Source organism: Mesocricetus auratus, unplaced genomic scaffold (genome assembly GCF_017639785.1).
Source record: "Mesocricetus auratus isolate SY011 unplaced genomic scaffold, BCM_Maur_2.0 Super-Scaffold_100014, whole genome shotgun sequence".
In the NCBI taxonomy this organism is placed as follows: domain Eukaryota; kingdom Metazoa; phylum Chordata; class Mammalia; order Rodentia; family Cricetidae; genus Mesocricetus; species Mesocricetus auratus.
This window is the reverse complement of record NW_024429197.1, coordinates 33,995,031-34,019,930: the sequence shown is the minus strand read 5'-3', so window position 1 is coordinate 34,019,930 and position 24,900 is coordinate 33,995,031. Positions and strand designations below refer to the sequence as shown.

The 24,900-nt window shown below is 38.4% G+C and overlaps 1 protein-coding gene across 2 annotated transcripts in view; it reads right to left on the bottom strand.

Moving 5' to 3' along the window:
* Positions 1–24,900, bottom strand: part of Prkaa2 (protein kinase AMP-activated catalytic subunit alpha 2) — a 60,984-nt gene that overhangs the window by 10,190 nt on the left and 25,894 nt on the right. For both annotated transcript variants that reach the window (XM_040757046.1, XM_040757047.1), the window contains 5 exons: positions 13,456–13,549; positions 12,742–12,886; positions 11,039–11,126; positions 8,917–9,141; positions 1,944–2,448 (listed from right to left, as the gene is read on the bottom strand). In XM_040757046.1, coding sequence (XP_040612980.1) covers positions 1,944–2,448; positions 8,917–9,141; positions 11,039–11,126; positions 12,742–12,886; positions 13,456–13,549 — 1,057 coding nt within the window. The remainder of the gene's footprint in view (positions 1–1,943; positions 2,449–8,916; positions 9,142–11,038; positions 11,127–12,741; positions 12,887–13,455; positions 13,550–24,900) is intronic.

Here is a 24,900-nt window from a genome sequence, read left to right as displayed (position 1 = left end):
GACTATAGATAGTTACTTATAATAGTCAAAACTTATGGTTAGGTAAGTTAGGTTTTCTAGATATATAGAGATATATTTGAGATAGATAGTCTTCAAAACATTCAAAGACCTTCAAAAAATGGCATTTAAAATGGTTTAAGGTTTTTCTTGACAATGAGAAATGTCTGCTCCTGCCAGCACCAATTACATCTAAGAGGAAGATGGGCATCGAAGAAACTCCTTATGGAGTTTTCTTTCAACATGGCAATATTAGCCATTTGGGCAAGAAATTGCTCTTGCCTGTACTGCTTGACTGTTACTGTATAAACTGGACATGCAGGACCCATAGGAGTCCTACAGAGTTCCTGCTTCATGGAAGAGTCTGCCAGACTTTCTGCAGGACACAAGAAATAACTAACGGACTGCCAATGCAGATGGACACCTTGAAATTTCCTGCTTTGATGAGAAGTCTTCCAGACACATTGTGGCCTATGGGCTGAAGATGGATGCCCTAACATTACAGAGGAACTTTGGGTGACTGTCCAGGTAGCAAGATGTCTCTGTCAATTCTAGTGTTTATATATCCTTCTGTGGTCTTTGATGGAGTTGAAGACAGGTAGTTGAAGTTATAGTTTTCCTTAGTTATGATAAAAGATAAGTTACATATAAGCCTTAAGACTCACAAAGATAGGATAGATGGTATTTTCTTTAGATCTTACTAAATGCTAATGGACTAAATATTATAACTATAGTTCTTACTTGATAACTACTCTGTTATTTATATAGTTTGACTATGTTAAAGTTAAAACCTTTCTTTTTATTTTAGACAGAAAAGAGGAGATGTTGGGAGATGTCATTCTGTAAAAATGTGTCTGATTGGTTTGAATGAAGCACTGTTGGCCAACAGGAAAGCAAGATAGGTGGGACTAGGAGTCGAGGAGGATTCTGGGAAAGAGAAACACAGAGAGACACGATGTAGGCACCAGAGGAGTAAGAGGTCCAGACCCTTTTCTCCCGTAAGAGAAATACTTAGATTAACAATTATGGGTTAAATACTTAAATCAGAGCTAGCCAGTAAGAAACCAAGCAAACGGCCAACAGCTTTATAATTAATATAGTGTCCTGTGTGTTATTTGGGGGTTCAGAAGCACAGCAGGGCCCAGGTGACTGGCAAAGAAAACTATACTCTACAGGGGTAAGCTGAAGTGGGAAGGCCTACACTAAATGTGGGCATCACCAGTTCATATGCTGGAGTTCTGGACTGAGGAAAAAGAAGAAAGTGAGTGAGCACCATCATTCATTGCTTTCTGCTTCCTGACTGTGAACATGTGACCGATCATGTGCCTCACACGCATAGATTAGATCCTCAGGCTGTGAGTCTGAATTAACCCTTCCTTCCTCCCTTAAGTTCCTTGTGTCAGGGATTTTGTCACAGCAGTGAGGAAAGTAACATACCAAGAATGAAAAGTCCCAGATAAGAGAATTTCTCAACTTGAAGAAAAGTATTTGTTGATAAAATGAACATGCTTGACAGCATAATATATATATTGAACACTAGCTGCCATAGCCATCAACCATTCATACCAAAAAAAAAGCATGAAAAGAAAGCAAGCTTCTTGAAAAAAAGTGAGAATTGCCTTTCAAGATTTCAGATTTCAGAAATGTTGCTATGAACCATGTTGAAACAGATGGGCTGTTTTCTCAGATAATTTCAATTCTTAGCCAAGAATGCTGCTATTCTGTAACTAAAAATATGTTCCCAGTATCAACAGTTCTTTATCCTTTATTTATTATGCTTTGGCACTGTGTGTGATATAGTTTAAAAGAATGAGCCATGTCAACCAAAAACATGAAGCCCACTACAATTATTTCTAAATCAAAAACAAGTTTATATGGACTTAGAAAACTTACTATATAAGAAAAATCGTTTCTACAAACAGCCTTAGTACATTGTGGTTTCCTACCTTCCATTCAAAATCCAGCTGCTTCATAGCTCGGTACACTTCGGCCATAATGTCATACGGTTTGCTCTGGCTTCGGATTCCAAGATGCCACTTGGCTTTTTTCACAGCTAAAGATTTGGGCTTAGTTGTGTTCAGTGCATCCAATGGACACCGTGCTTTGGGACTGTCTGCTATAAGAGGTGGCATCCTTTCAGGATGTGGTTTCAGGCCTGGCGGAATATGCATGGCACTATCATCCATAAAAGAACCAGTTGGAGGACTAGAGGCGAGGTAGAACTCACTGGCTTGGTTCATTATTCTCCGATTGTCAATGATAAGATGATATGCTACTGCAAGCTGGTCTTGAGGGTCACCACTATATAAACTGTTCATTACTTCTGATTCTGTACACTCAAACTTGTCACATACTTCTTTCACAGCTTCATCATCAATGACGTTAGCATCATAGGAGGGGTCTTCAGGAAATAGGTAACTGGGCAAATCCTGTTTAAACCATTCATGTTCTCTAGGAAAAACACCATGCACACTATTATAAGAACATGCTTTAGTCAGTCCCAAATAATTCAGACATGGGGCAATACAACATAAAGACTCCAAAATACTGGTCTCTAGTTCCAGCTCTGCAGCTATTGGCTAAGTGACTCTGGAGCCAGTTAAATAATCTGTATCCTTAAAAAAAATACAGATATTCAGACTTGAGATATTTCCTTGAAAATGAACAAAGTGGGTCTGTAACATCAAGGAAAACAACTAGCAATATATGAGTTCCCAAGCAAAATTCCAGATGGTGTATAGAAATATGTACCTATCCCCTGGGGTTTGATGGTTTCTCAAGATGTTCTGGTAAAGCTAGTATTGATAATAATGAATATGATTTTTGATAGCATAAAATGAAATTTGGGAAATATGTATATTTCAATAATGCATTATTTCCCAATGGTATGACAGAATTATACATGCATAAGAGAGTCACTTAAAATTTAAAACATATTATATCATTATAATTTGGCAAAATACAAAAGTTTTGATATTGCAAACTGTAAGCTAGTATGCTAAGCTTTGTCTTAGTATCAAAGAATATCACTATTATCTGAGTGACTTTTAAAAACTCCTTTATTTTTCAGCCACTTACCTGAGTTCAGAAACTTCAGCTAACATAAAATATTGCAAGATTAGCAGGGTGGTGGTGGTGTAGCCTTTAATCCCAGAACTTGGGAGGCAAAGGCAGGTGGATATCTGTGAGTTCAAGGCCAGCATGGTCTACAAAGCGAGTTCCAGGACAGCCAGGGCTGTAACACAGAGAAACCCTATCTCGAAAAACAAACAAACAAACAAAGGTGCAAGATTAAATGAAGAAGTAGACTGAGATTCTAGCTATATTTGATTAAACTAGACACTGAGGACATTCATAAAAGTGTAAGATGATGCTTTTTACAATGTTTTGGGGACCCTTTCATAACAGAGATTACTATAAAGCTTGGTGGTGTACACTTATTATCCTAGTTATTCAGAAGGCGATTCAGGAGAATCTCAAGTTTAAGGTTTACTTTAGTTACAAAAGAAATTACAAGCCATCCTGTGTAATTTAGTGAGACCTTATCTCAAATAAAATATAAAAGGAGATAGGGGAGGGGATCAGAGATGTAAATTGATGGTAGAATGTTTGCCTAGGAAGTTCAAGTCTCTAGGTCAAATCCTTAGGTTGCTTATTCAATTAAATGAACAGATTTATAAGTAAATTAAGTACTAACTTTAATTATTATATGCTAATTATTGGTATATTATTCACTAAAAAATAATTTCAGTCCTCAATAACGAGAGTGTAAAGAAATATTAAAACTAAACTTTTTGCAAACTGCTCTTGTAATCTCATTTCCTCTAACTTTCTGTCCCTTTGTGTCTGATGTTATGACTACTATCAAATAGTCCTCAGAGATTATATACCAGATGGATATAAACAGATATTAAGACATAATATCTGTTACAAATACAGAAATATTCTGACAAAACCTGGGAGTAGAAAACAGTAAACGAGAGCCTGTGATTCAGAATGGGAGGCCGAGCAGCGAAGCCACTCAAGTTAACATTTAAGCACACACCAGAACAATCAGAAGTCAGCTAAACAATATGTAGAAAACAGATATTGAAGCAAAAGAAATAATATCTGTAAAGTCTTCAGACAATAAAGGGTTTTGTCATGTTACAAGAACTGCTGTGGTTCAATATCATCCTGAGACACAGGATGGAGTGGTAAAAGAAATCAGGTATTGTGGAGAGTTGTAGCAAAAGCATTCAAAATAACGTTTTATAACTATAGGAATTTCTCAAAGTTTGTAATAATCTGGGGGGGGACTTTAAACACTGGCTGAACTTCAGTAGAAGTTCTTTGTAAGCTGCCCTTTGTAAGCATCTCTAATTTTCAGCTTCACAGAAGCCTTAAACCTACAAGTCTCACAATCACATGGCTGAGAAAAATCACAGCAGTTACAAGGATGGAGAAACAGTACTGGAGCTCCCTACAGTTCCAACCCACAAGAACAGCCACTCTTTGACATCTAGTGCGCTGGTTGTTTTTTTGTCAAGGTGACACAAATTTAGACATATGTGAGAAGAACAAATGTCATTTCAGAAAATGTCTGCCTAAGACTGGCCTGCAGGCAAGTCTGTGAGCATTTTCTTGACTAATGGCTGATGTGAGAGGGCCCAGCCCATCGTGAGTGGTGCCATACTGGGCAGGTGGTCCTAAGTTACATATGAAACCAGGCTGAGTAAGTCATGAGGAGCAAGCCAGTAAGCAACACTCCTCCAAGGCTTCCTGCCTTACTCGAGTTCCTTCTCTGATTTCCCTCAGTGATGGACAGTCACCTGGAAGTACAGAATGAAATTAGTCCTTTCCTCCCCAAGTTGGTTTTGGTCACAGTGTTTTAGTGCTGCAGTAGAAAGTCTAAGACATCAAGCAATTTCCTGTTTATTTCCATGCACAGCTTTGTTTCTGATGTGACTTAGAGCTCACTTACGGAAAGCCACCAGACTATTTGTTTAACAAACAAAACCAGTGGCCACTGTTTACTATTATAGGTGTGTGAAGCAGTAATGAGAGTTGTGTAACAAGAACCTCACCTATAAAGTTAGGTTGGGAAATAAAGAGTACAAAAGGTCTGAGAAGTTTTCCTTTATTCCTGAGACTCACAAAGGTCAGAAGTGTGCCCAAGAAAAAACTGACAAGACCCTAATTTGTCATCACCGGGAGGCTTTGAGACTCTGCACAAGAAGGAAATGAAAGCAAAGGCAGAGCTATCAGCTGCCTATTAAAGACGTAGAGATACAAACACAGCACCACTTTCAAAGGCGGGGAGACTTACTAAATCATGGAATCTTTAAAAAGTTCTGTTTCTGCAGCTCATCACTTAGCTAGCCAAGGAGAATCTTTGGTTGTAATATGTAACAAGAGTATAGACTTTAATGAATTAGTCAAAAAAAAATCACTAATCAAATAGGAATATCAACAACGCTAAATGACAATTATAAACTCTTGGTACATACATGGGAAATGAAAACAGGCTATTAATATAAAAGTAAATGTTCATAACAAAATTACTTACCAAAGTCACAAGACAGAACTATCCCAATGTCGTCAAGGGAAGAATAAACAAAACTATAGTATATATCCACAACAGAGTGTTTTTTAAGCTAAAAATAATGGAGTATTAAAACTATATCTGGAGATTGTAAGAACAAGAGATCAGGGAATTCTCTGTGAGATTGTCCTTCCTAGTAATATGAGAAGCTACACCCATAAGTCTCAGTCTCACCAACATGGCTGCCTAAACATGAGTTGAACAAGGACAACATCGATGGGCATGCCCAAGTTACAGGGAAAAGCCCATAGGTCTCAATCATACACAAAGAAGAACTTTTCTTCTGGTAAGTGAGTAAAACTGAGAGCTGAAGAGGTGGTTCACCCCAGGGATGAACACACCAACTGGCCGTACACTGCCAAACAGCCATCACTGAAAACAATAACAATTAGTGAAAAAGAGACCATGAAGTTGAAGGAGATTTGGGAGGGTTATATAGGAGGGCTTAAAGGGAGAAAAGGGAAGGGTAATCACAGATTGAGTCATGTAAAATTTAACAATCTTAAAAAAAAAAAAAGAACTAGAGAGATGGCTCAGCAGTTAAGAGTACTAGCTGCTCCTTCAGAGAACCATGGTTCAATTCTCAGCACCAATACATCCATCATTTAAAAAAAGAGACAGAGAAAGGTAAATAAATAAGTAAGTAAATAAACAATGAAATACTGGTAAATACTACACATGTAAGTACCTTGAAAGCATGCTAAATCAAAGACACTAGAGATGAAAGATCATGTGCTATGTAAAATGTTCAGCAAAGACAGAAAGTAGATTATTGGCTGCCAGACACAGGAGACACAAAGAAACTCAGAACAACTAACGGGTATGGAGTTCTGGAATTAGATCATGGTAAAAATGGGCAATTCTCATTTTATAACAATAAACTTAGGTTGTATCATGACTTTTGCTTCTATCTGAATATAAACTACTTTAAATTAGGGACTGAATTTCAGACTAAAATGCACCATGTGTGACATATGGAATGGAAGTGGAAAAATGAGAACTGTACCAGCTACCTATGAAAAAGTCAGTACAGTAAAATAGGTTAAATGTATGGCATAATGATTGATGTTTATCAACTGTCAGTTTTAATATTTATGCCTATTGAAGTACAATTTTATCAAATTAAGAATTCTCATATTGAAATATTGAACATAAACTTAAAATAGTGAGAACTATAAATCCAAGTTATCACTTTAAATATAGAAATGTTGCCATTATTTTGTCCTTTTGTGTGAGCCTTAGCCTGTTATGGCTAAGCCATCTCACCAGCCCAGAATATCACTATTTTACAGCACTTCCTATGGGTCAATTAACTCAATTTTAATAGATTTATTTACATTTTTCTTCAAATGTCCATAAATATATGAACAATTACTTTGAAATATGAGAGTTAATTCTTTTACTATTCTAAATTCACAAGTACTTATATAAGCAAGTACAAGTATATTAGCATGTCTAATTTTTCTTTTGGGGAAAACCCAATTAGAACTATTTATTCTAAAGAATTGTGAACAGAGGGGTTTTTCCCCCTGTTGGTTCATTTCCATAACTAAATCCAGCAGCAATTTTATAGCTCTACATTCTTTTGAATGAGGCCCAGAACAGGCCAGGGAAAGAAAATGACCTTGTGGTTTGAGCATGGAATGCCCCCCACAAATGCCTCTGGTAGGACATGTGGCTCCCAGCTAGTGTTGCTGCTTATGAAGGATATGGAATCTATTAGGAGGTAGAGCTTCACTTGACAAAGTGGGTCACCAGGGGTGGACTTCAGGGACCAGCACATTTCTATCCACTCTGCTTCCTGAGTGCAGACACAATGTGATCAGTCACCCCAGGCTCCTGTGGCCATGTCTTCCCCACTATAATGGACTACATCTCCCCAAGCACTGAAACAAATTAAGTCCTTCCTGTAGGCTTCAACGGATGCTGTAACGATAAGCGACACTTACTGGAAGTAAAACTAAGTATTTATTGTAGAAATTACTCACAAGATACCAAACAAGTAACCCAGATGAGACAAGCAGTTTTCCCGCTCGAACCAGAAGCCGGACTCCGGGAAAAGAGAGCGAGACTTCCTGTGTGCTGTCTTTTATACCTTCCCCCGTAACGCCCCCTAGCCATGCCCAAAAGTGGGCCTGGCTAGTGACGTAGTTCTGCCTACGTATGTATACGTCTTTACGTCCAGCCGTATATGTCTTTAGTCCTGCCTAAAATGGGTGTGGTTAGCGGTGTGGTAAACCGCCCTTTTATTACCTCATCTGTATGCGCCTCTAATAAGTCACATGTTTAATGGCGGCATCAGACTTCCTCCTACACCTTCCTCCCTTAAGTTCCTTCTTGCCAGGTATTTAGTCACATCAAGGAGGAGAGTGATGCCTAAATGTAAAAAGAATCTACTCCTTGCTTAAGAGGGCCAAGCAGAAACCACTTCCTCAGCTACCCTCTGAATGTTCCGCAGAATGTACATGTCAAAACACTTATTCTGGCTTTAGGGAAAAGGAAAAAAAACTTCTAAAAGATATCAAAAGAATGTACTTCTAAACAACCTTTGAAACCCTCTAAAACATCCATAACATGTAGAAGGTATTACATCACTCCTGTAGAAACATACATAACACAAGGAAGCATTACATCATTTCTGCTAGTATGCTACTTAATTCCTCAACAATCAAGGGATTCTCCACAATCAATCCACTAGTGGCTACTGGATCAAAAACCTAACAAAACTTACTTTCTTAAATATACTAAGTAAGGTAACCATTAAGCAAAGCTCAGAAAGACAAATGTGCCAATGTTTTCTCCTACTAACATTCTAGCATATAAATGATAATGTGGTTAGAGGCCAGGAAACTAGAAAGGGCCACGAGACAGGAGGAAATATAAGGTTTCAATAGAGAAAGGTGGGAAACCAAACACATGAAACATAAGAGAAGCAAGGGGAATTCAGGGAGCAAAAGGGTACAGTGGGAAATGGAAGGCAAGGAGAACGTGGATAGAGTGCGGGGGGCGCTTTGCTGCTTATGCTAATAAGCATAAAGGCAATGCAAAGTATCTGAAGGACAAGTGACATAATCAGGTTTGTATAATACATTCAAATATTAAAACTTCTTTTTCTTTGAAACAGGGTCTCACGTTGTAGCCCATACTGGCCTTGAACTTGAGATCCTTTTGCCTCATCCTCCTGGGTAGGTGCTGGGATTACAAGCACATACCACACACTTGGCCTTAAAATTCTCATCAAAATAAAGTGTCATAAAGCATAGATGAAGTAAATATTCTAGTATCACTATTACTATAATGAGAAAAATATACAAAACAGCAAAAACCATAATCACCGGATGTCTTTGATAGTTGCCCGCTTCAAGGGGTCCACCTGTAGCATGTGCATCAGTAGAGTGGCAACAGAACGGTTGAGATATTCTGGGATATAAAACACACCCCCGCGGATCTTCTTAAAAAGTGTAGGCACATGCTCGTCATCAAAGGGGAGGGTGCCACACAGAAGGGCATACAGGATAACGCCACAGCTCCAGATATCAACCTCCGGACCAGCATACAGCCTGAGACAGGATAACACAAGCCTGAGTGTTGGTGCCATTTCCCCTCATTGTTAGTGTCCTGCTTCTATACATGATAAATGCTAAACCAACTTGATATATATTGCTATTTAATGTCATCAATGAAAGGTGGCAATTCCCAAACATCAATAATTACATATCAAAAATAACCAGCCTAATTAGCTACACAAATTTGCCAGAAGATTGTTATTTTTATTTGTTAAAAATATTTATAAGGTCTAATTAAAGTTTATTATAATTTCAGGCCAGTCATGATGGCACATGCCTTTAATCCCAGCACTTGGGAGGCAGAGGCAAACAGATCTCTGAGTTCAAGGTCAGCCTGGTCTAGAGAGCCCCAAGCCATTCAGGATAAGACTCTATCTCAAAAACAAGCCAACTATCAACACCACCAAAAATTACACTGTGTTTTATTTCTTTAAAGAAACATCAAAGTAGATAACTACAAACTAGAAAAAAATAATAAATCAGAACTATTTCAAGAAAGAAAATGCATATATAACAAAAATTTTGCTCCTAGCCTACACTTTAAACAAAATTTCAGACATTGAAATACTTAACTGGTTCAATAGTGGCAGCACTTAACTTGTATAGCATTATCTTTTCTTAAAGATTATTTTTCTTTAAATTTTATTGTTATGTGTATGAGTGTTTTGACTGCATGTGTCTGTGTAGTAGTACTTGTGTATCTGATACTTAGAGAGGCCATAGGGGGCAGCTGATTCTCTGAAATGGGAGTTACGAGCAGTTGTAAGCCAAAATGTGAGTCCTCGAAATCCAGCATGGGTCCTCTGAAGAGCAGCAAGCGCTCTTAAGCACTGGGCCATCTGTTCAGCCCCTGTATAACAGAGTTCCTACTACTTTCTTTCAAAATCATTTGCTAACTTATTGTACTTAGACAATTTGGCTCTAGATAACCTATGTCTGCACCACACACCTCTCACTATTTAAGTCTTACCTTTCTACTATAATACCAATCCCCAGCAGCACATTACCAAAGCAAACTTGGGTCTGAGGTAACAAATGTCTTAAGTTCCCGTGGAAAGAACACAATCTGCTTATGTAGAGTGCTGCCTCTAATTTACATCATTGGCTGTATCACCCAGCACTCATCAGCTGAAATTGAGTAAAGGTTTTAAGGAGATCTGGCCCTGACGTGGGACTCTCATAAAGAAGGATAGTGCCTGATAAAAGACTACCCCTGAGAGATCCCATTCCCTCTGACTACACATGCTTCAAGTTAGAGGACAGTGCACTGTGAGGAATAGGCTCTCCACACACCAGATCTTTGTGGAGCTCCAGCGTTATGGGACGGACTGCTGTTGTTTATAAGGTGTGATGTATGGTGCTCTCCAGCTCATTTCTGCTAACTTGTAAAACCAGACACTAGCCACTGTGCAATGACTTGACTACATCTCTGCAGCCTCCCTAAGTATTTTATACTGTACCAATGAGCTAATTATACATGAGGAACTTGAAAGTCACTGTCTAGTTTACATGTGAAATCATATTGCTACCCAAATTTCATTCTTCCAAAATAAAAACAACTGCCTTCAGACTCTTACATATGCAAAAATACTATTAAATAACTGTTAAGTAAAGACACCGGCTTAAATTTTAGCAAATTCTTACTGCTGCTTGACATTTTCTATAATAGAATATAGACATGTTACAGTCATTGCCAATGAACAAAATGAATAAACACATTACAATGCCTACACGGAGTTTCAAAAAAAATTACTATTCTGCCTATAAAAAAATAAATGAACAATTTGTTTTTATACTATGTTAAAAGTCTTCTTCTAAAGAATATAGAGTTAAATGTTATTAGGATGAATGCAAGGTCACAAAAGCTTACTCATCACTAATAAACTATTACCTTCCTGAGATGACCTCAGGGGCTGCATAATTTGGAGAACCACAGCTAGTTCGTAGAAATTCACCATCTGACATCATATTAGATAATCCTGAAAAATAAATGCAATTTCTCAGATGCTGAATACTGAAAATACAGGTAAAAACTATGATGAAAACTCTCAACTATTTCATGCTTCAGAAACCATATTTTTTATTTTAAAGAGTAATGGTGACAACATAGCTCAGTGGGCCAAGATACTTGAGCAAAGTTGACAACCTGCGTTCAATTCCTGGAGCACACAAGGAGGCAGGAGAGAACTGTCTCCCGAGTCTTGTCCTTTAGAGTACACACGAGTGCGCGCACACACACACACACACACACACACACACACACACACACACACACATTTTTAAAGTAACAGAAAGCACTGTAAGACTAGAAAGAGATTATTTTAGGAAACTTATCATCATCACACAGAAAGCAAAAGAACCATATCTATAAGTGGAATGAACGTCACTCACTACTTGAAAAATTTGACTCCTCACAAAAAAAGGTTATTTGAAATTATATTTGTTTGCAAAATGTAAGTACCAAATATTATCTACTTCTGTATATGAAGAAATTAAACAGCTGCTAATTAAAACAAACAAAAAAACAGTGCTTTTAAAAGTCTTTCTTAAAAGGTTATAACTGGGCACCACATCTTTAGATCCAGCACTCGGGAGGCAGAGGCAGGCAGATCTCTGGGAGTTTGAGGCCACCTGGTCTAGAGAGCAAGTTCCAGACCAGTCAGGGTGACACAGTGAATCTTTTTTTTTAATTGTAATTAGGCAGCAGAACTGCTTCAGTTGATAAGCAGGCTGCTTCTGTGGAGTGAGACTTGTTTATGTCCATCAGGGAAAGCATCTCACTGCTGTTCAGGTGGGGCTGAGCACAGGCAAACAGCAGGGCCTCCTGCTTCAACTTCCTGGGAAAGGTTTATAATCTAGAGCTCTGATCAACATAGTAGACATAATCTACTGAATCAAACTGCAGCTGAACCCTTACTAGAAGAGTAAATGGAATGAGTGAAGCTACTTTAAAAGCAGGTACAAAGCAAATAACCTATAACCTGCAACACTGATTTTGTATCTCCCATTTGCCTCTCCCTAGGGTTACATCATAATCTTTTCCTTGGACATCCGCTATTGCCTTTCTGGGTCTGTTTAGTGTATGGAATATAAAAACACACATTGTCTTTCACCCAGGACCAAAGTCCCGTTCTCTCATAGATTATTAGACTTAGAAGCCTTTCCATCATTGGTTCTGAGGGAGCAAAAGACTTTACAGCTGGATACAAATTTTCACACACTTGTTTATGTTCATTTACCAGGGAATGCATCCACTATAACAACAAAATTTTCAAAGAAGTTTGGGACTCCTTTCTAACCCCAGCTTATCCCCTCAAACAAACAAACAAACAAAAAACAAAAACCCAAAAAACAAACCAGCTATCATTTCCTTAGGAGGAAAGGAATACTGTGTGGATCTGTCTTGACATGGCCTCGTAACATATTCTAGAAACCTCAGCAGTTTTTATGTGGATTTGAATAAACGGAATAATTAATCCGTTTTCATGTCACAGGATTTGTGCGGGTGGAATGGAAAGTTCTTAGCTCTGTAAGAGTGTTACTGGACCATTGGAAAGATACTGCATAGCTCTGAGCAACCGTGGAGCAGCATACCAAAGTCAGCTATCTTAGCGTTCATCTGAGCATCCAGCAGTACGTTCTCTGGCTTCAGGTCCCGGTGAACCACCATGTGCCTGTGACAGTAATCCACAGCAGACAGAATCTGCTGAAAGAGTCGCCTAGCTTCCACCTCTTCAACCTAGCATGCAAAAGAAAAAACAGAAACTGCATCAAGACTATCTAGGACATCTATTTATTATGCATTTCAGTTTCATAACCAGTCTAAATATAACTTAGCAGGCTAATTTAGGATTGGCTAATTAGAAATTCTGCAAGTCAGACAAAGCAAACCAGCCAAAACTTTGTCAGAGCACAAAATATAATTTGATAGGTTTTGCTTTGCTGAATGACAATGTTTAATTTTCAAAAATAGTAAATGTGCACAGTGTTTTAAGGAATCAATAAGACCAACTAAAACAGAACTTATATGAAAACTCTAAGAAAATAATTGAAGCCTCAAACCAATTATATACAGAACAGACTGTGAAAAGCACAAGAATTTTTTGGCCATTAAGTGGGATACAGTTCCCAAATCTGTATCCTAAAAGGCATGATTCTGAATAAAGAAAATATGACCTGTATATGCAGTTGACATTATTACAGAAACAATGTAAAGCACTGAAAATATCTTTGTGGTTGGTTACTTCCAATGCTTTCCACGTTCTTAGTTTGGGGGTGGGGGCTGTTACTAGATGGTTTATCACTCACCCGCCCATGTTTACAGATGTAGTCGAATAATTCACCTCCAGACACATATTCCATTACCATGAAAAAGTCTGTTGGAGTGCTGATCACCTGGTATCTTTTTCATAAATAAAAAAGGGGGTTAATGCAAAATGGTGCTTCCACAATAATCAATCTCATCTGTTATTCTTGCTACAATTTCACATTCCGATATTGCATAATACTGTAGGAGGGCAACAGATTTACAATGTTAGCAAACTAATCCAAGCATCATATGCATGGAAGAACATTACAAAACTTCCTGAGACTCAGACTTCCCTTCAGATTCTCGCTTTTTCAGATTTCTGCTATCTTTGAAATCCTCACAAACTATACTAGAACACTGTATACAAAATAAACACATAAAAATTGTCTGTAGAAATATTTCTTTTTTAGGATTTTCTTTCCCTTGAGATAGATGCTCATCACATAGAATCCAGGCTTGCCTGAAACTCATAATTCCCCACCTTGGCTCCCACATTCTGGAATTACAGGTGTCTACCACCATACCTAGCTTGGAAAAATACTTCTAATGGTAACTTTAGTCTTCAAAGACACAAATGGCAGGGTATCCCATTTTGTGTAAACCAAATGACTATAACAGAAATAAAGTTGAGACTATTTCACATGAACTATGGAAAGGTAATTTTATTTAGGAACTCTGACAGAAAAGGTTTGATGAAGGCTTTTTGACAGGCATCAAAGTGATCAGGCAAATTGAATAGAGTAGGTAGAAGCATCTACTGTTATCAACTCATTTTTCTGATATGATTTATTGTTACCAAACACATTTGTGATTATCCATTCTGGATTAGGCATGAATGAATAAAATGAAACCCAATCTTAGCTGCTGATGCTTTGAAATACATTACGTCTTCATAGGATGCTGCTGGGTTGAATTATCTTATGAAGCCTCTAACTTCACAGAATATGCTATCACACATCAAAGGCCAAATGATAGCAATAAAAAATGCAGCTACCATGACTGAGCACTCACTATGTGCCAGGCATAATCAATCAAATAAGGAATCTTAGTACTTATGGAATACCTCCTTGTATTGCTCCTGTGTGAAACTAGAAGTTGGATCATCTATTGAAAGAACTTGCAGTCTAGCTGTAGTTTAGGCATTGAATAAAGATTATCTTTAAACACATATCTGAGCTTTGGGGTCAGAAGTTTTGGGGTTTTTTTAAAAGATTGTTCTATAAATTTATTATTCATTATGTATGCATTGTTCTGGCATGCGGATGGTCGTAAGCCACCATATGGGCACTGGGAATCAAACTCATGAGAGCAGCCACTGCTCTTAACCTCTGAGCCATCTCTCCAGCCCCTTTTTAGGATTTTTTTTAATGTTTTTATGTGCATTGGTGTTTTGCCATGGAACTGGAGTTAGAGACAGTTGTGAGCTGCCATGTGAGTACTTGGAATAGAGCCCAAGTCCTCTGAAAGAACAGTCAGTGCTCTTAACCGCTGTGCCATCTCTCCAACCCCTGCCAGAAGTTTTCTATCTCTCTTAAGGTTCCAAATTAATTAGGCCCCATTACCTCTGTTATTTCTCAAATAATGATCCCTATAACGGCAGCCCCTCTACTTTTCATTAATCATGCTCTACTTTCCCCTACTATAGCTTCTTTATACAGGCTATTTCTACCGACAGGTATAACTCTCTTGGAGGTACATCCTTTAGCACCTCCCTTTTACTTATCCTTAAGAACTTAGCTTACAGGCCACCTTCCCAGTGTAAAAGAGGCAATTTGCTTGCACAGACATATTTACCTTGGCTTTCCAACACATACCTCTCAGTTTATAATTACATGTTTCATAATGATGGTAATTTGATCAATGAGTTTGCATCCGGTAAAGTACTTACAACAAACTATGTAAATTAATGTATAAATCACCACTTTAAAAAATATAAATAGCTTGGATCAATATCAGAACAACCTGAAAGTTTTTTTTAAACTGGCAAAAGTTCAACCAATAGGATTTTAGTTAACAAAGAGAAACAATTTTTGGAAAAAGAAGAGTCCTAAGAAAACAACTTCATATTAGAGAGTTGGTAGGAAAGGGAAATTCCTGGATTATTAAAAGGTAACTTCTAGTAATTATATGAAAATATTACAAGAAATATGAGATGAAAAATAATGTGCTTTAGGAAATTTTTTAGCTTTTTATTTAAATTAGAAACATGCATGCTTCAAATATCAATCCCAGCTCCCCCCTTATCCCTCCACCAGCCCCACCCCCAACCCCCCACCCTCTCACCCTCCCACCCCCAGCTCAATCCCCACATCATTCCCCAGGGAGAGTGAGGCCCTCCTTGGGGGAATCTCCAGAGTCTGTCATTTCATTCAGGGTAGGACCTAGGCCCTTCCCTATGTGTCCAGGCTGAGAGAGCATCCCTCCATGTGGAATGGGCTCCCAAAGTTCATTTGTATGCCATAGTGAACACTGATCTACTACCCAAGGCCTGAGAGATTTCTGAGGCCTCCTGACTGACACTACATTCATGGAGTCTGGATCAGTCCCCTGTTGGCCTCTTAGCCATCAGTCTGGAAGGGTTCAAGAGTTCCCCCTTGTCCAGTCAGCTGTCTTTGTGGTTTTCACCAGCACAGTCTTGACCCCATTGCTCCTCACTCCTCACTCCTCCATCTCTGGGTTCCAGAAGGTTAGTTCAGTGTTTAGCTGTGAGTATCTGTCTCTGCTTCCATCAGTCACTGGATGAAGGTTCTAGGATGTCATACAAGGTAGTCATCAACCTTATCAGGTAGGGGCTATTAATTAGTCTCTCCGCTATTATTTAGTTTTCCAGTTGGTGTTATCCTTGTAAATCTCTAGAAATCTCACTAGTGTCAGCTCTCTCCTCAAGGCTGTAATGACTCCAACTATTATGGTATCTCTCATCCTGGTCTCCTCTATTCTTACCCCGACTCAACCTTCCCGCCTCCCCCCCCATGTCTTCTACCATCCTCTTATTCCCTTCTCTTTTTCCTGGTTCCCTCTTCCCTCCCACCATGTTCCCACTCTGGTAGGAGATTTTTCCTCTTTCCACTTCTCTGGGGTATCATGCATATATCTTGGGAACGTACCTGTTCCCCAGACTAACTGGCATTGGGATTGTAGGCTGACACTCCCCTGATCCATGTCTAAAATCCATATAGGAGTGAGTACATACCATGTTTATCTTTTTGTGACTGGGTTACCTCACTCAGGATGGTTTCTTCTAGCGCCATCCATTTGCCTGCAAATTTCAAGATTCCATTGTTTTTTGTTTTTCAGCTGAGTAGTACTTCATTGTGTAAATGTACCACATTTTATCTATCCACTCTTCAATTGTGGGGCATCTAGGTTGCTTCAAGGATCTAGCTATTACAAATAATGGTGCTATGAACATAGTGGAACAGACATCCTTGTTGTATGAATGGGCATCTTATGTGTATATGCCTAAGAGTGGAATTGCTGGGTCTTGTGGTAGACTGAGTCCCATTTTACTAAGGAATCTCCACACTGATTTCCAAAGTGACTGTACAAGTTTGCACTCCCACCAGCAATGGACGAGTGTTCCCCTTTACCCACACCCTCTCCAGCATAATCTGTCATTGGTGTTTTTGATTTTAGCCATTCTAACAGGACTAAGATGGTATCTCAGAGTTGTTTTGATTTGCATTTCCCTGATTTCTAGGGATATTGAGCACTTTCTTAAGTGTCTCTCAGCCATTTTAGACTCCTCTATTGAGAATTCCCTACTTAGTTCAGTCCCCCACTTTTTAATTGGGTCCTTTGTTGTTTTGGAGAGTAGCTTCTTGAGTTCTTTGTAAATTTTGGAGATCAGCCCTCTGTCAGATGTGTGGTTAGTGAATATCTTTTCCCATTCTGTGGGTTGCCTTTTTAATCTTGCTGACTGTGTCCTTTGCCTTACAGAAGCTACTCAGTTTCAGGAGGTCCCATTTATTGTTGATCTCAGTGTTTTTGCTACTGGTGTTATGTTCAGGAAGCTGTCTCCTGTACCAATTAGTTCAAGGGTACCTCCCATTTTGTCTTCTAACAGGTTCAGTATGGCTGGATTTATGTTAAGGTCTTTGATCCATTTGGACTTAAGTATTGTGCATGGCGATAGACATGGATCTATCTGCAGTCATCTACATGCCAATATCCAGTTATGCCAGCACCATTTGTTGAAGATGCTATCTTTTTTCCATTGTATAATTTTAGCTTCTTTGTCGAAGATCACCTGTTCATAGGTTTGTGGATTAATCTCAGAGTGTTCAACTTGATTCCATTGGTCTACCTGTCTATTTCTGTGCCAATACCAAGCTGTTTTCAGGACTATAGCTTTATAATAGAGCTTGAAATCAGGAATGGTGATGCCTCCAGATGTTGCTTTGTTTAGCAGGGTTGTCTTGACTATCCTGGTCATTTTTTTTTTTTTTTGCCATATAAAATTGAGTATTGTTCTTTCAAGGTCTGTGACGAATTGTGCTGGTATTTGGTATTTTAATGGAGATTGCATTGAGTCTGTAGATTGCTTTTGGCAGAACTGCCATTTTTACTACATTGATCCTATCTATCCAAGAGCATGGGAGATCTTTCCGTTTTCTGGTGTCTTTAATTTCTTTAAAGATTCAAAGTTCTTGCAATACAGGTCTTTCACTTGTTTGGTTAGCATTACCCCAAGGTATTTTATGTTGTGTGTGGCAATTGCAAAGGGTGATGTTTTTCTGATTTCCTTCTCAGTCCTCTTATCGTCTGTATATAGTAGGGCTACTGATTTTCTTGAGTTGATCTTGTATCCTGCCACTTTGCTGAAGGTGTTTATCAGCTGTAAGAGTCCCCTGGTAGAGTTTTTTTGGGTCACTTAAGTAAACTATCATATCATCTGCAAATAGTGAAAGTTTTACCTCTTCCTTTTCAATTTGTATCCCCTTGATCTCCTTTTGTTGTCTTATTGCTCTATCTAGAACTTCGAGCACAATATTGAAGAGGTATGGGGAGAGGGGACAGCCTTGTCTTGTTGCTGATTTTAGAGAAACTGCCTTGAGTTTCTGTCCGTTTAGTTTGATGTTGGCTGTTGGTTTGCTGTATACAGCTTTTATTATGTTAAGGTATGTTCCTGTTATCTCAGATCTCTCCAAGACCTTTATTATGAATGGGTGTTGGATTTTATCAAAGGCTTTTTCAGCATCTAGTGAGATGACCATGTGATTTTCTCAGCTTGTTTATATGGTGGATTACACTGATGGATTTTTATATGTTGAACCATCCCTGCATCCCTGGAATGAAGCCTACTTGATCATGGTGGATGAGTTTTCTGATGTGTTCTTGGATCCGATTTGCCAGCATTTTTTTTGAGTATTTTTGCATCAATGTTCATGAGGGATATTGGTCTGAAGTTCTCTTTCTTAGTTGTGTCTTTGTGTGGCTTGGGTATCAATGATATTGAAGCCTTGTAAAAAGAGTTTGGCAAAGACCCTTCTGCTTCTATTGCATGGAATACTTTGAGGAGAATTGGTATAAGCTGGTTTTTGAATTTCTGGTAAAATTCTGCACTGAAGCCATCTGGCCCTGTGCTTTTTTTGGTTGGGAGACTTCTGATGACTGCTTCTATTTCCTTAGATGTTATAGGTCTACTTAAATTGCATATCTGTTCTTGATTTAATTTTGGCAGGTGATATCTATGCAGGAAGTTGTCCATTTCCTTTAAATTTTCGAATTTTGTGGAGTACAGGTTTTCAAAGTATGACCTGATGATTCTCTGGATTTCCTCAGTGTCCATTCTTATTTCCTCTTTTCATTTCTGATTTTGTTAATTTGCATGTTCACATTCTGCCGTTTGGTGATTTGGATAAAGATTTGTCCATCTTGTTGATTTTCTCAAAGAACCAACTCTGTTACATTCTTTTATTGTTTTCCTAGTTTCTGCTTTATTGATTTCAGCCTTCAATTTGATCATTTCCTGGCATCTACTCCTCCTGGGGGAGTTTGCTTCTTTGTGTTCTAGAGCTTTCAGCTGTGTTGTTAGTTCTCTAGTGTAACTATTCTTCAGTTTCTTCATGTGGGCACTTAGTGCTATGAACTTTCCTCTTAGCACTGCTTTCAAAGTGTCCCATAAGTTTGGGTATGTTGTGTCTTCATTCTCATTGAATTCTAGGAAGTCTTTAATTTTTTTTATTTCTTCTTTGACCAAGGAGTGGTGCAATTGCACATTATTCAATTCCCATGAGTTTGTAGGGTTTCTGCAATGTGTGTTGTTGTTGAACTCTAACTTTAAAGCATAGTGGTCGGATAAGATACATGGAGTTAGTCCAATTTTTTTGTACCTGTTGAGGTTTGCTATGTTGCCAAGTATGTGGTGCATTTTTGAGAAGGCTCCATGTGGCGCTGAGAAGAAGGTATATTCTTTTGTGTTTGGATGGAATGTTCTATAGATGTCTGTCAAAGCCAATAGGGTCATAACTTCTATTAGTTCCTTTGTTAAGTTTCTGTCTGGCAGTTCTGTCTAGTGGTGACAGTGGGGTGTTGAAAACCACTATAAGTATGTGAGGTTTTATGTGTGCTTTGAGTTTTAGTAATGTTTCTTTTACGAACGTGGATGGCTTTGTATTTCAAGCAAAGATATTCAGAATCGAGACTTCATCCTGGTAGATTTTTCCTGTGATGAATATGAAATGACCTCCATCTTTTTTGATTGATTTCATTTTAAAGTCTAGTTTGTTAGATATTAAGATTGCTACCCCTGCTTGTTTCTTGGGACCATTTGATTGGAAAATCTTTTCCCAACCATTAACTCTGATGTGATGTCTATCTTTGAGAGTGAGGTGTGTTTCTTGTGTGCAGCAGAAGGATGGGTTCTGTCTTCGAATCCATTGTGTTAGCCTGTGCCTTTTTATGGGTGAGTTAAGACCATTAATATTGAGGGATATTAATGCCTTTGATTGCTCATTCTCATTCGTTTTGGAATGGTTGTTGGTGGTGGAATTGTATGTGGATTTCCACTCCTTTTCTCTTTTGGGTGTTGGTAAATTGGGATTATCTATTTCCTATGTTTTTCTGGTTGTAATTAACTTCCTTGGACTGGAGTTTTCCTTCCAGAACTTTCTGTAGGGCTGGGTTAGTGGATATGTATTGTTTAAATCTGGTTTTGTCATGAAATATCTTGTTTTCTCCATCTATAGTAAGTGAAAGCTTTGTGGGTATAGTAGTCTGGGCTGGCATCTGTGGTCTCTTAGTGTTCGTAGCACATCTATCCAGGACCTTCTGGCTTTCAGAGTTTCCATGGAGAACTCAGGTGTAATTCTTATAGGTTTGCCTTTATATTTTATTTGACCTTTTTCCTTAGCTGCTCTAAGTATTCTTTCTTTATTCTTTATGCTTGGGGTCTTGATTATTATGTGGTGAGGGAACTTTATTGTGCTCCACTCTATTTGGTGTTCTGTAAGCTTCTTGTACCTTCATTGGCATGTCTTTCTTTAGGTGGGAAAGTTTTCTCCTATGATTTTTGTTGAATGTTTTCTGTCCCTTTGAGTTGGGTTTCTTCACCTTCTTCTGTACCCATTATTCTTAAGTTTGGTCTTTCACAGTGTCCATATTTCCTGAATATTTTGTGTTAGGGATTTGTTGGACTTGATATTTTCTTTGATGAATCTACTTCTCCTTTGACCAACAAATCAAAATGAATTTGCTTTCATTTTCTCTATAAACAGATTAAATATTTTCTAGTGGATACTTTTTTTAAAATGCAATTATACATGTATATGTATGCATATGCACAGAATGCAAAATCACCATCAGATACACATTTAGAAAACCATGAGTATCAAATATCTAATCATAGAGTTTCCTAATTACAATCTTTTTCTTTTTTTAAGAATTTGATTCAAATACCATCCATACATTTCAATCGGTTTAGTTGTCTGTTTTAACTTATGGATTGTTTATAGTTTGTTTGCTTTTCCCAGAGGGAATCAGTTGGTTTATCCTCAAGAGGAGTCCTTCAATTTTGCCCACCCCTCCTAACTCTTCTTAAGAGTTGGAGAACTGATCAGATTTGTGTCTCATCTGTTTATCTTAAAGACTACATGATACTGTGAACCTCTTGCCAAAAAAAAAAGCATCTCTGAAATACAAGCACCCATTGCTATTTAGAGCATAGATTCATCAATTCATTAGTTGAATGTTAAACTATGTCTTTCTTATGTATGTGGACATTTTATCTGCATACCAGAAACAAGCATCAGAGTCTACAGCACTCCAGTTATAGACAGTTGTGAGCCCAGGACCCCTGGAAAAGCAGCCAGCACTCTTAACCACTGAGCCATCTCTCCAGCCCATTTAATTAAATCTTAAGTGCTGAATATTTGAACAATCTAGCAATAAACTGTGATGCAATGGAAATTTTCAGCCTAATCTTGCTCAGAATCATAAGTTCAAGGTCATCTTGGGCTACATAGTAAGGCCCTGCCTCAAAACAAACAAGCAACGGGAACCAAACAAAACCCACAGTCTCTGTAGCATACACTACTATAACACAGTACCACACAAGAATCTCCTTGCTAACTCTCTAAACCATCTTTTTCCTCACTGCTATTCTTTTTTACTTGGGACACAGATGCCACCCATTTATGGTATCTGTGTAACAGATAGCCTCTAAGTTCCCAGACTTCCTCGTTTCTAATTATCTTTCCTCCCTCTACATACAGCCACCTCCATGGCCATAGATTTTCTAATATTAACTCTCCCAATTATGTAATGAATTCTGTCCCCATACCTGCGCTAAGCAACTTAGCTCCTACAATTAGCCCCCCTGTCTCCTGCATCCCTAGTTTGTTCTTGATCTAATCATTCCTTATTGTGGTTTACAAACATCTATAACATTACCCATCTTTAAAAACACCCCGTTTAGACTGTACATTCCCATCTAGATACCAATGTTCTCTCTTCTCCTGTCTACAGTATTGTTTCTTTTCATCACATATTTTTCTTCATCTTACTTTGCCTTTAACATCCTAATAAAAGTTTTTAATAACCAATAACCTCCACTTTGCCAAATCTATTAAGTCAATGCTCAGTTTTCACCTTACTCAATATTAGCAGTAAAAACAGTTGATAATCTGTATCTACAACCTAAGTTACTCCATATTATATTAAAAAGTTTGGCAGCTGAAGAGATGGCTCAGCAGTTAAGGGCATATATATATGTATACATATATATATGTATATATATATATATATATATATATATATATATATATATATTGCTCAGTGACCCTGAGCTCAGTTCCCAGCACCACATATGGTAGCTCAACTGCATATACCTCCAGCTACAGGAAATCCAACCGTTTTCTGAACTTCAAGGGCACCTACAATCACATGTGTACACACACACGCGCACACACACACACACACACACACACACACACACACACACACGCACGCACACACAAAATTAAAAATAAACAACTCCTAAAAGAAAGGGGCTGTGGGAACTTAGGCAACATACCAGACCAAGTGTATAGCTCCCTCACCCGGATTCCATAAAGTGGTAAGTGCCTAGCACAGCTATGTCATAAGTCCAAAAGCCCATCATCTGACACCAACATGCACATCAAGGATGAATGTCCCTGGCACTTCAGTTCAACTGGTCTGCTGCTGTGAATGAGGCCTACTCGATTGCTCTTATTCACTGATTTACCTGATGGGCCATTTGAACCTAGATTTGCTATTCTTTCTCAGTCTAGGTATAGTTGACTAAATCTTAGATTTTAACCCTGACTCTCCTATGGCCTCAGTAACAGCTCCATCTGGGAGCTGGTTTGAGTTCCTTTGTCTTATTAATATACACTCCATTTGCATTTCTATTAGCCCAATTCTGAAACTCTAGAACTCTATAGTAGCCTCTTTAACTAGTATTCATTCTATAAATATATACATACACACACACACACGGGGGGGGATTAAGATTTACTGTGTACTAATACAATGTGAGTTAATATGGATGATTAAGATTAGAATAAAAAAACAGCCAGGTGTTGTTGGTGTACATCTTTAATCCCAGCACTTTGAAGGCAGAGGCAGGAGGATTCTCTGTGAGTTCGAGGACAGCCAGGTCTACAGAGCAAGTTCCAGGACAGCCAGGGATACATGGAGAAATCCCATCTAGAAAAAAAGAAAACAAAAACAAAACAAAAAGCATATATATTAGCATCAGCCAGATTACCAAAACAGACAGGGTTATCTGGCAAACTGCTGCCATTAAAAGGGCTGTACCTTGTGAATTATTGTTATTGAATAATTTTGACAAATAAAAAGACAAAAATGCCCATCTAGGTTTCTGGCACAGCAAGGTATGACAAAAATCTCATTTGTGAAATATTTCACCTGTTTTGCATTAAAACACTAGATTCTTCTGTCCTCCACCTTCATAGACTATTCATTTTCTGGTTCCCACTTATGTCCAGACACAGTGCCCTGGAGCTCAGTCCTTGGACTTGTTCTCCTATACAGAGGTTCTCGCTGGTTCTCAGTATTCTTATTCAATCTTAGGGTATACTATCTGTGGTGGTCTGAATGAAAATGGCCCCCATAGGCCCATAGGGAGTGGCAATATTAGGAAGTGTGGCCTTGTTGGAGTAGGCGTGACCTTGCCAGAAGAGGGTGTCACTGGGAGCAGGCTTTCCGTTTTCAGATGCTCAAGTCAGGCCAGTGTCTCATTTCTCTTCCTGCTGCCTGTGGATCCAGATGTAGAACTCTCAGCTACCTCTCTAATACCATGTCTGTCTGTATGCCCCCTGTCATGACAATAATGGACTAAATCTCTGAACTGTAATCCAGCCTCAGTTAAATGTTTTCCTTTATGAGTTGCCATGGCCATAGTGTCTCTTCACAGCAATAGAAACCCTAACTAAGAGTCTATCTGTATCTAACTTTCCCATGAATTCCAGATTCAGCTATTCAAGAACATCTTTACTAGGATGCCTCCTTTCAGTTTCATAAAACCAAAGTCAAATGTTTGATACTAACTCCTAACACCCTATCTCAAACTTGGTCTTCATATAACCTTTCCCAGTTAGTCACTGGCAAGAATATTCTTCTATTTGTCCATACCAGGTACTTGGAGTTAGTCTTCTTTCATAATCTATGTTTTCTCTCAGTAAATGTTAACTCCACCCTGAAAGCATACACAGAACAGGCACACTGCTCAGCATCTACCACATGACCTCGTATTCTATGACACCATCACCTTTCACCAAGATTATTGCAATTGACTCCTATCTTTTTTCTTTCCTTCGGTATTTGCCTAAATACAGTCTATGTGTTAAGTCATATGACATCTCACCTCTGGTCAACGTATTTCAGTGACTTTTCATTTTACTCAAGAGTGGAAGTTAAAGTCCTTAACTATATTCGATAACACACTAGTTTGACTACCC